Below are 13,823 nucleotides of genomic sequence, written 5' to 3'. Positions count from 1 at the left end.
ATCTGCTTGATAATTGAGCGCACACATGTTTGTGTATGTGTGTGCACATGTATGTATGTATCTGAACCTTATATTAAAGGAAAATTTATTTCATAAAGACCACAAGGCTTCAGAATTTCTCTGGTATTTACCTTTTCCTGGAGGGGGTTTCTTCTGTGCACAGAGTCCATTCTCCTCATAAAAATATGAGGCTCTGTTTTATCTGAGATGACCAAAACTCTTACTTGAACCTTTCCTCCATTCCTTCTCCCTTGCTCCCACCTCATCCCTCTACCGTATTCCTCACTGTCATAGCACACCACACATTTTCTGGATTATGGGAGTGAGTGTTGTTTTAATCTTTCATTACTCTCTTGTTAACATAATCTAATTCCTAAGTTGTAAACTACTCAAAAGCACCTTTTTTCTTCAGTTCTCTCATCTCTCTAGCACAGTTGATTTCACAGTGATTTCTAGCACAGTTGATTTCTAGCACAGTTGATTTCTAGCACAGTTGATTTCTAACACAGTGATTTCTAGCACAGTTGGTTTCTAGCACAGCATTTCTCTAGCACAGTTTATTTCAAACATCAGTGTTCATGGAACCCCTGGAGACTCCTTTTTAATAATCAGGTTCCCATTTTACCATCTACAGAGAGAGGTTCACTAGAGGCTTCAGTAGCTCTCTACTGGAAAGATTTGGGGGTAACAACCATACAGAGGAATGGCACTGGTGTATGTGTGCTTGAGGTTTCATTGCCTGTACCAGCTCTCTGCTCACAATGCTTGTTTATTTTGGGGTGGATTTGGAGTGGTGTTCTCCAACCAGCCACCCATATGATTTTGAATCCTGGTGTCAGCGGTAGGTGCTCATGTTTTCAGAATGAGGAATTTAGCACAAGTTTGCCAGACAAAGGGAAGAAGAAAGGAGGCAAGGAATGGTCTTCCTTGTTCTTCTCTAAACAGAACAAGCCCTGTCCAGCACATAGCATGTTTGATCAGAAGGTGTGGGAAAATCCACAGCCTCCCAATTTCAATTCACCCTGTGATAAAATGAGAATTCAATATGCCTCCCCAAATTGGGAAAGCTAGACAAAAACTGCAGGAGAGTCTCCGTGAGTAAATGGAAAGACCTAGTTTCTTTCTCTCTCCTTTTTTTTTTTACATATTTAAAATGTAAAATTAATGTTTGCTGGTATATTCAAAGAGCTGTACAATCATCATCAAAATCAATTTAGACTATTTTACCAACCACAAAAGAAAATCCACACCTGTAAAGCCACTTTTCATTTTCACTCATCCTGTCTGTCATAGGGAATCTACTTTATGTTTTGGTAAAGTCTGAACATTTTTTATAGTTTCTTAAGTGATAGTGCCCTAAAGACTCGCAGTCATTGTAAGGTAGGGGTCGCTCTACCTCCCAAATTGTAGCTGTATGCCAAAATTAGACATCCTTTTGTCAAGACAGTGAGATACCCTGTTTTCTTGCTTTGTCAGCCTCATTTTTAACCACATTTAAGCCAGAAGCCTCTTAAAGCAGAGAAGTTGTGAGTTTTGTAGTTATTGAGGATTCTTCATATTCTTGCTTTCACTGGTTGATAGAGTTGACTGAATACTTATTTTTCAAACTACTTGAGGCCACAGAGAGGCAGTCTGGTCCCTAACACACTAGATTTTCTCTCTCTCCAGAAGCACATCAATCTTATGTTGTCCCTTGACTCCAAATCACCGAGAGGTGACCAGTGCTAATTTGACTACCCTTCTAACAGACTTTCAGCTAACTGTGCATGGAAATTTTATGTTCTTTAAGTTAGCTCATTGCTCTGTGACCACGGCAGATGGAGGATGGTTCAAGAGATGCTTCAGTGCTAATTTGACTGTTCCATCTCAGGAGTGGAGCTTCTTTAAATTGATAGTTTTCTATTTATATCTTTATATTAACAGTGGTTAGGTAGCTACTGTAGCCTGTCAAGGCAAAAAGAATTTGCGGGGGCAGGATTTACCCTATGCATTTTGAATGTATTTGGTGGCTGCTTCATTCCCAAAGGCTATTTTGTTGGATTGTTTTTGATGACTGAGCACCTTTTTTGTTTCCCTAGGATGTAAAGAACAGAAGAAACCCTCGTCTTGTTCCCTATGCCCTTCTAGATGACCGAACCAAGAAATCAAATAAGGACAGCCTCCGTGAGGCCGTGCGCACGCTGCTGGGATACGGCTACAACCTGGAGGCACCAGATCAAGATCATGGTATGTTGGTTTTACCTTGCTCCCCTCTTGTTGCAAAAATATGTAGTATAATTAATCCTGGAACAACAAATTTAAATCACGCTAGTCCACTTATACCCAGCTTTTTTTTTCTTAAGCATTGGGCTCCAAACTACATGTGTTGGTTGATTGACTCCTGGGACATGGAACTACCTCCTCATTCAAGAGTCAGCTATAGTTCTTTAATGCCAAATAAATAAAAAAAGGAGGTAGTACAATATAGAATTCTTTATCTAAATATGTGGTTTAGGACAGTAGTTTAGAGCATTTTTCCCTGAAGGACATTTAAAGGGCTAGACCCATCTCTCAATAGAGCAGCTTAGGACTACAATGATTCTGCAGGGAGGAAAAGTATTTACCTTCTTGAAGATTCTGAGGTGAACAATTAACTGTCTGAGGCTGATATTCCTCTCCTCCCACCCCTGAGCTCTCCTTCCAAAGAGCTGGATTAATTGTTTATGGGAGTAAACCTGTAATAGTCGCTAATGTTTTCTGAAACTTCATTGTTTATATTCATAAGTATAGACAATATTAATAAATTAGTGCAATATTTGCTCTAAGGAAAACACATTAGAATAGGCAGTCAATAAATATGTGTTGAATAAGTGGATTTTTAAAAGTTCTATAAAGAACAAATTTCCCTTAAATAGTACGCTTTAAGATTATGGTTTCAAATGACCAACTCCTTAATCCTTTGCTTCTGTGGTTTAAGTGGCATTGACAGCCATTCCTAAAGTTGTCAAAAATGAAATTAGTACTGTGTGTTTTATTATAGTGCTCATTTTTAAAAAATATTTATTTATTTATGCAAGAACTGGGATACAGGCCAGATGCAAGGGAGGGTGAAAGGATTCACCAGAAACAGAGTGGGGAACAGAACAGACAGACTGACTGAAATACCCTGCTGAGGGGAGCAGCAGGTGAGACAGGAGAGGTCTGCTGTGCCATGTGGGATTCTCGCTGGCAGGCTGGGATCAAACCCGTGCTGCAGGGGCTGCAGACAGCTTCACAGTGCAGAGCTCAACTGCCTGCACCACCAGGGAGGCCCACTGCTCATATTTTTAAATGAAAGTTAAATTAAAAATAATCTTTCCCAAGTATCCTCTGATGACTAATATTTTCAGTGCAGAACCTTTGCATAGGAATGCATACCTTAAATAGTAATAATAACATATATAAGTTATAGAAAGTGAGAGAGAACAGTAAGTATATATGTTTATCATGTTCAACAAGTATTTCTAAGGTCTTTACAATTATTATTTCGTCCTCACAGTAGGCCTATGAAGGGGATCTGACATTATTTTCATTTTACAGAATAGGAGAGAGATTCAGACTTCTCTGTCTTTCCATTTCCTAAGTGGTAGATGCAGGATCCCAGTCCCAGGCATTTTTATTTCAAATTTTAGTCTTTTGAGTTAAGTCAGTATGTACTTAGCATCTTGACAGCTCTTATATATGCTGCAAATAAAATTAGATATCCATCTAATAATCATAACCATAATATAATTCTTGTTTATCTTGAGGTCAGCTTTATATTAGCAAAAACTTAATAGACTCATTTTATAAAACAGATGCCAGTAGGTATGCAAGATATTAAAAACATTATTCCTGTCTAAAAAAAAAATCTGTAATATACATGACCACTGGGTTGGAAACAAATAACAAAAGGATTCTAACCCAAGATACAACAATTGAAAGATTTTTCAACTGTATGATATGGAATAAACCCTCCAAGCTAATTGGTTAATTTTTTAATGTATATTTTGTAATTGAATTATAATTTGCATACAGAAGAATGCAGAGATCATCAGTGTTCAATTTGATCAATTGGCAATTGTGTACACCAAAGGAGCCACCACTCAAAACAACATGTGGATCGTTTTCTTATTCATAGAAAGCTCCTTCCTGCCCCAACAGAGTGACTATTTTATAAATTCTGTCATCACAGATTGGTTTTTGGCTTCTTCTTATACTTTGCTTCAACTGATGATACTATAATTTCAATTTTTCTCAACATGTATTTGTGATAGTACATTTTTACATGTATCATAAAATTCATTGCTGAATAATAGTCCATTATACTAATAATCCACAATTTGCTTATCCATTTTCTTATTGATGAAGATTTGAGTTGTTTCCAGTTTTTGCCTGTTATTAACAGGACAACTATAAACATTTGTGTATAAGTCTTTGTATAATATTTTTACATCTCTAAGGGTGAAGACCTGGGAGTAAAATTTAGGGCCATAGAAAGATGCTTGTCTCACTTTCACAAGAAGTTACCCAATGGTTCAGCAAACTTACTCCCAGGACCAATATATGAAGGTGCCATTTGCTCCCACATTCTAGTCAAGAATTGGTATTGACTTTAATTTGCATTGTCTTTATAAATGTTAATGTTGCCATCTTTTTGTGTATTGGCCATTGGTATGTTACCTTCTATAAAATATCTGTTCAAAGTTTTATCCATTTAAAAACAGTCTTATTTTTATTGGATTATAAGTTTATGTATATATACTTACACACACATATATATGACATATATTGTATTTAGGAATGTGTCAGATATTGGAAGTATATTCTCCCTGTTTGGAGCTTCTTTTTTCATTTTCTTAATGAGCCCTTTCAAAGAGCAGATACTCTAATTTTGATGAAGTCTACTTCCATTTTTTTCTCCCTTTATAATTGTATGTTTTATGTCCTAAGAAATTTTTGGTTATGCAGAATCAAAGATTTTTGTCTTATGTTTTCTTCCAAATATTTTTTTTTTATTTTAGCTTTTCCTTTTAGGTCTCTGATGTAATTTGAATTAATTTTCATGTATCAAGTGTGATTAAGGTTAAGGTTCATGTTTTGCTCAAATGGCTATCTAGCTGTCACAGCACTATTAATTGCAACAATTATCCTTTCCCCATTAAATTACCCTGGCACCTTTGTCAAGTACTTACTGAGACCATTCTAGTCCATAAATCTATGTATCTATCTTTATGCTAACATCATACTATATTATTATCACCTTGTAACAAATCTTAAACTCATGTCAAGTAAGTCATCCAATTTTTTTCTTCTTTTTTAAGGATTTCTCCACTGTTTTTTCTTTGCATTACTGAACAAATTAAAATTATTGAAAATTATGATGTATTCAGTTCAATTTGTCAACTTAATTTTTGGAGGTATTGTAAATTAAATAGGTAAAATAGAGCAGCCTTTTTAGGGATTTATTGACTTTATGAATCTTTCAAATGTTACTTGATCTTAAATATTTATACACACATTTTTTTTTCTTTTTGTTAAACTTTCAGGCATTTTCCTACATCACCAATCATGGACTATTTTGAGTAAACTATCATAATTATGAGTGGCTACATCTTATATCTCCTCAGGAAACCATCACATGATTGAGTGACTGACATCCTAAGGGAAACCAGTGAGGATATAGTGTCCTCTTTGTTCTTTCCTGAGCACACACCCAGTCTTGGGCACCAGTGGCCTTCTAGATTGCCAAGGTTATATTGTAACTTTTCACAGCCCACTTATGGATATCTCATTCCCTAGAATTTTTTTTTTTTTTTTAAGTTTTTGGTCATCTTGTTTGCCTCAACCAATATTGCCAGCTCGAGCAGTTGCATTTTTTTTAAAAAGTCCGTAATTATTTTTAACAAGTACCTCCAGGGAAAAGATTATTGGCAAACTGCAAGTAGATCCAATAAAGACAAGCCTTGCAAATATATTTTCCAAGGAATTGTCGGAAAGTTAAGATGACAGTTATAGGTAAATGAGCTTTGGAGGAGCTTTACTCTGTTCTGTCCCCTCCAGAAGTTTCTAGATAGTGATTTTTACTGTATTATGTGATTTTCAATATAGACAGGGGCGGGGGTGTGTGTGGAACATTCATGAGGGGGTGGGACTAAAACAAGTTAAAACACTACTAAGCTTGGTGTCCTTTGGACATTTGGCAATTTTTGTTGAATAAACACTTCCCAGATTGTTGTAGCCTTTGGTTAATCTCCAGAGTTCTGAAAAATGTTGATTTTGATGAATTTTTTCCTGTGTTCACATTGCTTTTATGGAGAAGAGGAGTTTTGGAGATCCTTACTCTGCCATTCCATTCACACAGCAATAAAGATTAGAAATAGCTGTTTCTTGAGATGGAACAGAAAGCAGGCTGCAAATAGATAAAAGCTTAGAGAGAAACATTAATGGCTCAACTGAGGTTGGAGACTATGAGCTAGTTGAGGTGCCCATCTGTTGTTTGCCTGTGTTTTCCAGCCAGCTCAGCAGAGTTAATGTAGATACTGAGAATGAAGATAGACAAAGGCTGGGGCTAAAGAGCAAGTAAGGAGGAGAGTAATAGGACAAGAGGGTATGGGGCCTCCCCAGTGGCACAGCGTGTTGAATGCTGTGCTGTGAGGCTGTCCATGGCCTCTGCAGCATGGGTTTGATTCCTGACCAGCCAGGGAGATACCCATATGGCATGGCAGACCTCTCCTGTTGTGCCCACTATTCCCCTCAGCAGTGTATTTCAATCAGTCTGCTTGTTTGGTTCCCTACTCTGTCTCTGGTGAATCCTCTCACCCTCCCACACCTCTGGCCTGTACTCCTGCTCTTGTATAAATAAATAAATCTTTAAAAAAAGAGTGTAAGGAAGCTATATAAGGAAAGAAGGGAAGTCACAGAGGAAGTTAATGAGTTCAATGAGTATCTTTATGAGAAATGAGAAAACTGAAAGGAATGGTTTCTGAATTTAAAAAAATTAGAGAAAAAAACTTTCATCATTGATTGTTAAGTTTCAGTCATACTGATATTACATGAACCATAAAGCTATTGTAGTATATTTCACAATGGAGCATGCCTAGCCTTGTGGGAGGGATTCCATTCATCTTTATAGAAAAATCCATGATAAACATTAATTTTCAATTGGAGAAATCAGAAAGGGGAGAAATGGAATCTGACATAAGGGATGAAGATGTCAACAAGTAGAGATTGGCATTGGATAGGGCACTCCAGACAGAGAGAAGGTGTATCTTACTTAACTAAGTATAAGAAGAGTTAAGGGAGACTGGAAGTCCAGTTAGAATAAATTATAGGCTATAGGTGAGGAGAAAATAGTTACAGATAAAGGTAGAAGCATTGAGATAAAATAAGGAATATCTTGAAAACTCCACTAAAACTATGGATAAATTTGTGTAAGGAGTTTCAGCCCCAGGAAATTTTAAGCAAGATCTTGAAGTGTGATCACAGTTTACAATAGCAATATAACTATGGCAACAGTCAGAAGGAACAGATGGGAAGAGGAAAGTGATGGGAGATAGAACAACTCATTGGGAGATTTCAGAAAAACTACCAGAACAAGGATGGTTAAAATGGGAATTAAAAGAGAGATATAAGAGATATTATGGAATAAAACCAAATAAATCTGGCAATCACTAAGATAAGATTTAAAACATGTATTTATAATTTGCTACATTGCTCTTGCTGACATTAAAAACATTAAGGACATGAAAATTTTAATAAAATCTAATCTAATCCTATGTAACCAATCAGGATTGCGATTTCTTATTTTATTTTATTTTATATATTTTTGCATCATTTTTCATTTTTGCACAATGTATGCATTATCATCTTGATTATATTCCCCATACAATTTCCAGCCCCCTTATTTTGACCCTAATCTCTTCCCCTCCCAGCAACTGGTTTATAGTTGCTTGTTGATTTTGATTTTTACTTTATTATAATTAGTCCTTCTCCTGGTCCCTTATTTAGGTTTTCTAAATTCCTGCTATGAGTGAGACCATCTGGTATTTTTCTTTTTCTTTCTGACTTATTTCACCAAGCATGATCCCTTTCAGCTCCATCCATGTTGCTGAAAATTGCATGAATTTATCTTTTTGATTGCTCAGTAATATTCCATTCTGTATACGTGCCACATCTTCTTGATCCAGTCATCCATTTTTTGGGCATTTGGGTTGTTTCCATAGCTTAGCTATGGTAAATAGTGCTGCTATAAACATAGGGGTGCAGGTGCTCTTTGGAATTGATGTTTCTGTGTCCTTTGGGTAAATACATAGGAGTGGAATTGCTGGATCATATGGAAGCTCCATCTTTTGCAGGTTGAGGAATCTTTACACAGCTTTCCATAGTGGTTGGGCCAGTTTGCACTCCCACCAGCAGTGCAGGAGAGTTCCTTTTTCTCTGCATCCTCACCAACATTTGTTGTAGTTTTTTTAATATGTGCCATTCTCACTGGTGTAAGATGGTATCTCATGGTAGTTTTGATTTGCATTTCCCTGATTACAAGCGATGTTGAACATTTTTTCATATGCTTGCTGGCCATTTGCATTTCCTCTTCAGAGAAGTTTCTTTTTAGCTCTTCTGCCCATTTTTTGACTGGATTATTTTCTTTGTTTTTGTTGAGTCTCATCAGCTCTTTGTAGATTTTTGTGATCAGTGCTTTATCATTAGTGTTGTGTGCAAAAATTTTCTCCCAGTCAGTGGGGGTCTCTTTGTTTTGGTTATTGTCTTTTTTTTTTTTTTTTAAAGATTTATTTATTTATTTATACAAGCACTGGGTACAGTCAGAAGCGTGGGAGGGTAAGAGTATTCACCAGAGCCAAAGCGGGTAACAGAACAGGCAGACTGACGAAATACACTGCTGAGGGGAGCAGCTGGTGTGGCAGGAGAGTTCTGCGCGCCATGTTGGACCTTCGCTGGTGGCCGGGGATCTAATCGACATTGCACAGGCTTCGGGCAGCTTCGCAGCCCAGCACTCAACCGCTGTGTCACCAGGGGAGACCCTGGTTACTGTCTCTTTTGCTGTTGAGAAGCTCTTTAATTTGATGTGGTCCCAGCTGTTTATCTTTGCCTTCGCTTTCACTGCTTTGGGTGATAAGTCTTGAAAGATATTGCTGAGGTGTATGTCATGTAGTGTTTCACCTTTATTTCCTTCTATATATTTTATGGTTTCAGGTCTTATGTCAAGTTTTTTAATCCATTTTGAGTTGGATTTTGTGCATGGTGTGAGATAGTAGTCAAGCTTCATTCTTTTGCATGTGGCAACCCAGTTTTTCCAGCACCATTTATTGAACAACTTTCTTTGCTCCATTGTAAATCTGTGGGTTTATTTCTGGATTTTCTATTCAGTTTCATTAGTCTGTGTGTTTGTTCTTGTTCCAGTACCATGCAGTTTTGATTATTATGGCTTTGTAGTATAGTTTGAAATCTGAGTGTGAAGCCTCCATTCCCTTCTTTTTTTTTCACTAGAGCTTTGACTGTTTAGGGTTTTTGGTGGCTCTATATGAATTTCATCAATATTTATTCTATTCCTTTGAAGAATGTAATTGAAATTTTATTGAAATAGCATTGAATCTGTAAATTGCTTTTGGTAGGATGGCCATTTTGATAATGTTAATTCCTCCAATCCATGAACAGGGAATATCTTTCTATTTCTTTGTGTCTTCTTCTATTTGTTTTCATTGTATTTTACAGTTTTCTTTGTATAGGTCCCTTACCTCTTTTGTTAGGTTTATTCCTAAGTATTTGATTTTTTTTGTTTGTTTCAATAAAAAAAGGGATGGTTTTCTTGATTTCTTTTTTTTTTTTAAGATTTTTTTATTTATTTATACATGCACTGGGTACAGTCAGAAGCACGGGAGGATGAGACAATTCACCAGAGCCAGAGCGGGAAACAGAACAGGCAGACTGATGAAGTACATTGCTGAGGGGAGCAGCGGGCGTGGCAGGAGAGGTCTGCGCACCATAGGGGACCTTGCCGGCAGCCGGGAATCAAACCAGCGCGGCAGAGGCTGTGGGCAGCTGTGCCACCAGGGAGGCCTGGTTTTCTTGATTTCTTTTTCAGATTTATTGTTTGTGTATAGGAAGGCTACTGATTTTTGTGTGTTGATTTTGTATCCTGCTACTTTACTAAACTGATTGATTAGTTTGATTAGTTTTTCTGAGGAGTTTTTAGAGTTCTCTATGTATATTATCATATCATCTGCGAATAGTGATAGTTTGACTTCTTCTTTCCCTATTTGTATTCCTTGTATGTCTTCCTCTTGTCTTATTGCTCTGGCTAGGACTTCCAGTATTATATTGAAAAGCAGTGGTGAGAGTGGACATCCTTGTCTTGTTCCAGATCGTAATGGAAATGCTTTCAGCTTTTCACCATTTAGAATGATATTGGCTATGGACTTGTCATATATGTTGGATTGTGATTTCTTTTCTGTCAAAGAGCACGATGCTTACATTTTCCAGATTGAATTGAATTTAGTATTTGAATTTTAAATAAAATTTAACAATTTTTAAAGATTTGAAAAATTAATTCTTATTCATGTGAAGTTTTTATCAAAGTCTAAATTGCTTGATTAGAAATAATAACAGGAGATGAAAAGGATAACTGGTTAATATAAGTAACTTTTAAATTATTATTTAAAAATATCTAAAGAATTCTAGATATGCATAAAATTTAAAAGAGATTAACCTGCCTTCCTTCATAGCTTGTTATGATTTATAATTATAATGTATAATTAGATTTTGACTACCCTCTAAAGGAATCTGTATAATATTTTAAGTCCTATTTGATTAGTTACTGGTGTGTACCCTCTCTGTGCCAGGAACTATGAAGGTATTGGTATTGCAGTATTTTGTATTTTTAGAAATATAACAGCTAAGTTTTCATTTTTAATGTCAGCTATTATCATGTTCTTTATACTATAAAACAGCATTATAGAATATACTGACATGAGCTAAAATTGCATCTAAACATATATGAATAGGACTGATGATATGGTGTCTAACATATATGAATGTAAGTGTTTAAAATTAAGCAAAGCATAAGAACTACATATTTGGGGAAAATTCTATGCCTTTGACAGTAATGCTCCCCAAAAGTAATTCACCCAGGCTCCTTCATATTTAACTCAGATCTTAACTGAACCTTTGAGATGACAGTTCAGTGGACCCTTGTCCATGCCCTGTGATTTCCTGGGGGCTTATATTCTCATGATCATCCCGGTTTCAGGTTCCTTGGGCTGAGGATTTACATTTCTGAAATTCTCAAACTTATGGCCCTCTCATTTCCAACAGATACATGCTTTATCCTTTATGCCACACTGATCCTGATATTGAATTTGACTGGCCCTTTTACTTGTCTGCCAAAATCCTAAACACCACATTTGCATGTGTAGCACATTCAAATGAGGATGTATGGGATATGTGGATTGTGGAAGAGTTTTTTCCCTTAGCCATGCTGACTGGGAAATTTGTCAGTGGATACCATTCTCTGCTATTTATATCTTTCTCTTGTTACTTTTTCCCTCTTCCCACCCCCATTTCAATTCCTGGCAGCTCCTTGCCTCCTCTCTTATCCATACACACTTTTGCATCTTTGAACAGAGCAATATCTTTTTTTATTATTTTTTCCACTCTTGTCTTCAAGTTCATCTAAGGCTGCACTACCAAATCACCAAGGAGCTGGTATACTTTTTTTCACTGACAGAAATATAGTTTTCTCCTGAAAAGGGGTGCATGTAGAAATCAGTACCTTCCCTTACAGTATTACTGAGGTTTAACAACCATCCTCCCAACAGCAGCCCTTGTGCACTCCACTTTACCAAGTGGTCCATCTGACAAAGGCTGATCTATATGAAAATACTTTGTAAAATGTGAACCAAGATAAGAGTAGAAGGTATTCTATCATCATCACTGTAGGTTTACTTCTGTTGTGTGATACTTTTGCTTCCTTTTTCAATTTCCTGCCTACTCACTGATCATCAGAATCTCTTTAAATTCACAGCTGCCAGAGCTGAAGTGTGTAGCAGCACAGGGGAACGGTTCCGAATCTTCCGTGCTGAGAAGACCTATGCTGTGAAAGCAGGAAGGTGGTATTTTGAATTTGAGGCTGTCACTGCTGGGGACATGAGAGTTGGTTGGAGCAGGCCAGGTTGTCAACCTGATCAGGAGCTTGGCTCTGATGAACGTGCCTTTGCTTTTGATGGCTTCAAGGTGAGTGAACTTGGCGGTGCACCAGACACTGAAGTTTGTGGTCCTTAGTCTTATAAAGTCAGCTGTGGACCAGACATCAGCAGGTTGTAGGCCCTACACTGTCCCAGCTGGGTTCCCCTGGTAGTCCTTTTGGTAGTAAAATTATATCAGTATTTTTCAGAGCACAAACTCACAAAAATAGTTCTTAGGGCTATTTTTGACTTGTAGCTTCTAAAAATTTTCCCCCACCTGATGAATGCAATGAAATGCAACATTGCTTTTCACTTGTTCAAAAGATGAATCATCCTTGTCTGTCAAAAATGTTAACAATGCATCTACTTAAAAATGTATGCACTTTGACAGCAATTCCATAGAAGGAGTTTATCTTCAAGAAATAATTGATAGTATGTGTACATATATAAATAGCCACAAGAATAATAATCACAAAACATATTCATTTCAACAGTATCATAATTTTTCTTTATTAAGCTGAGTATAAGCTGAACAAGTGCTTATTTTATTATTTATATTTTCTATAAATGTATAAAGCTTATTCTGTCTAAGATATTAAAATTTAAAAAGTATATACACATGAACATGGCCACACTAGTCATTTTGGGTTGGTAAAACTTTAAGTATTGTCTTATTTTCTATTTTTGTTCCGTGAATTTACCTTTCTCTATATATGAGGAAAAATTTATTTTCAATTTAAGCCACAGAATAAATAAGCATTTATGAAAATAATTGTTTTTGGGTATTCAGAAAAGCATCTCTAGTTTAGGAATCACAACTGACCCACCTTGTGAAACATCACATTTCCTGAACCATGTTTATTATTTCAGATGGGAAAATATAATATCTTTTGATACCTTAGTTAATGACTTTAAAAAATATATGTTACACTTGAGAAAAAATCATATTATTCTTTTCTGTTGGTAACTATGTTCTACTATATATCAGTTCACAATAAATGTGATGTTTAAGGGAAAGGTTAAAAGTTTTATTTGACTAAATATTAATATTACTAATTTCTACCTATAACTTAGTAGAATCCTTACAGAAACTCTTACAGAATCAAAAGTCACATTAATCAAAACTGTTTCAAATATATTTTTCAGATTTCATCTTACATACAATATAATGTTGCCATCTATATCCTGTAAGATTTAGCAAATGTCTAAAGAATATCTTTAGGCTTCATTTGAAACATTTTTGGTTTTCGTATTTATTTGAATGCTTCTAAATTTCTAATACCCTTGGTTAAAGTTCCAATACCCTTGGTTTCACGAAATGGCATTTTATTTTGATATTGATGAAAATTGAAACATCATTTTTACTGTAAACTTTTGGCTTGATTCCATTCTCATAATTCTTTGTATTCTGGGGACCAGGACAATGCATAGCCTGGGACTCATTCCCTAAAGTGAGAAAAATAAATATTTGCATGTAATTTTTATTTCCTTATAAAGTAGGTGGAACTAGACTCAAAATCATGAAATGGCATTTGGATTTTTTTTAAGATTCAGTAATGCAGTTAATATTAGGGATTTAGAATTCCCAAACCTCCCCATGGCTTTGGGCTCTTTCTCCTTCTGTGA

At 36.1% G+C, this 13,823-nt stretch overlaps 1 protein-coding gene across 1 annotated transcript; it reads left to right on the top strand.

Moving 5' to 3' along the window:
* Positions 1-2,078: 2,078 nt before the first annotated feature.
* LOC119239790 (ryanodine receptor 2-like) lies at positions 2,079-12,246 on the top strand (the record flags this gene model as incomplete). The annotated part of the gene is made up of 2 exons (XM_037504186.1): positions 2,079-2,226; positions 12,038-12,246. Coding segments are annotated over 2 exons (357 nt in total), but the record flags the coding sequence as incomplete, so codon positions are not given.
* Between the last annotated feature and the right edge of the window lie 1,577 nt (positions 12,247-13,823).

Source organism: Talpa occidentalis, unplaced genomic scaffold, assembly GCF_014898055.3.
Source record: "Talpa occidentalis isolate TD23 unplaced genomic scaffold, MPIMG_talOcc4v2.1 talOcc4.1188, whole genome shotgun sequence".
Classification (NCBI taxonomy): Eukaryota; Metazoa; Chordata; class Mammalia; order Eulipotyphla; family Talpidae; genus Talpa; species Talpa occidentalis.
This window is presented reverse-complemented; position numbering and strand designations above follow the sequence as displayed.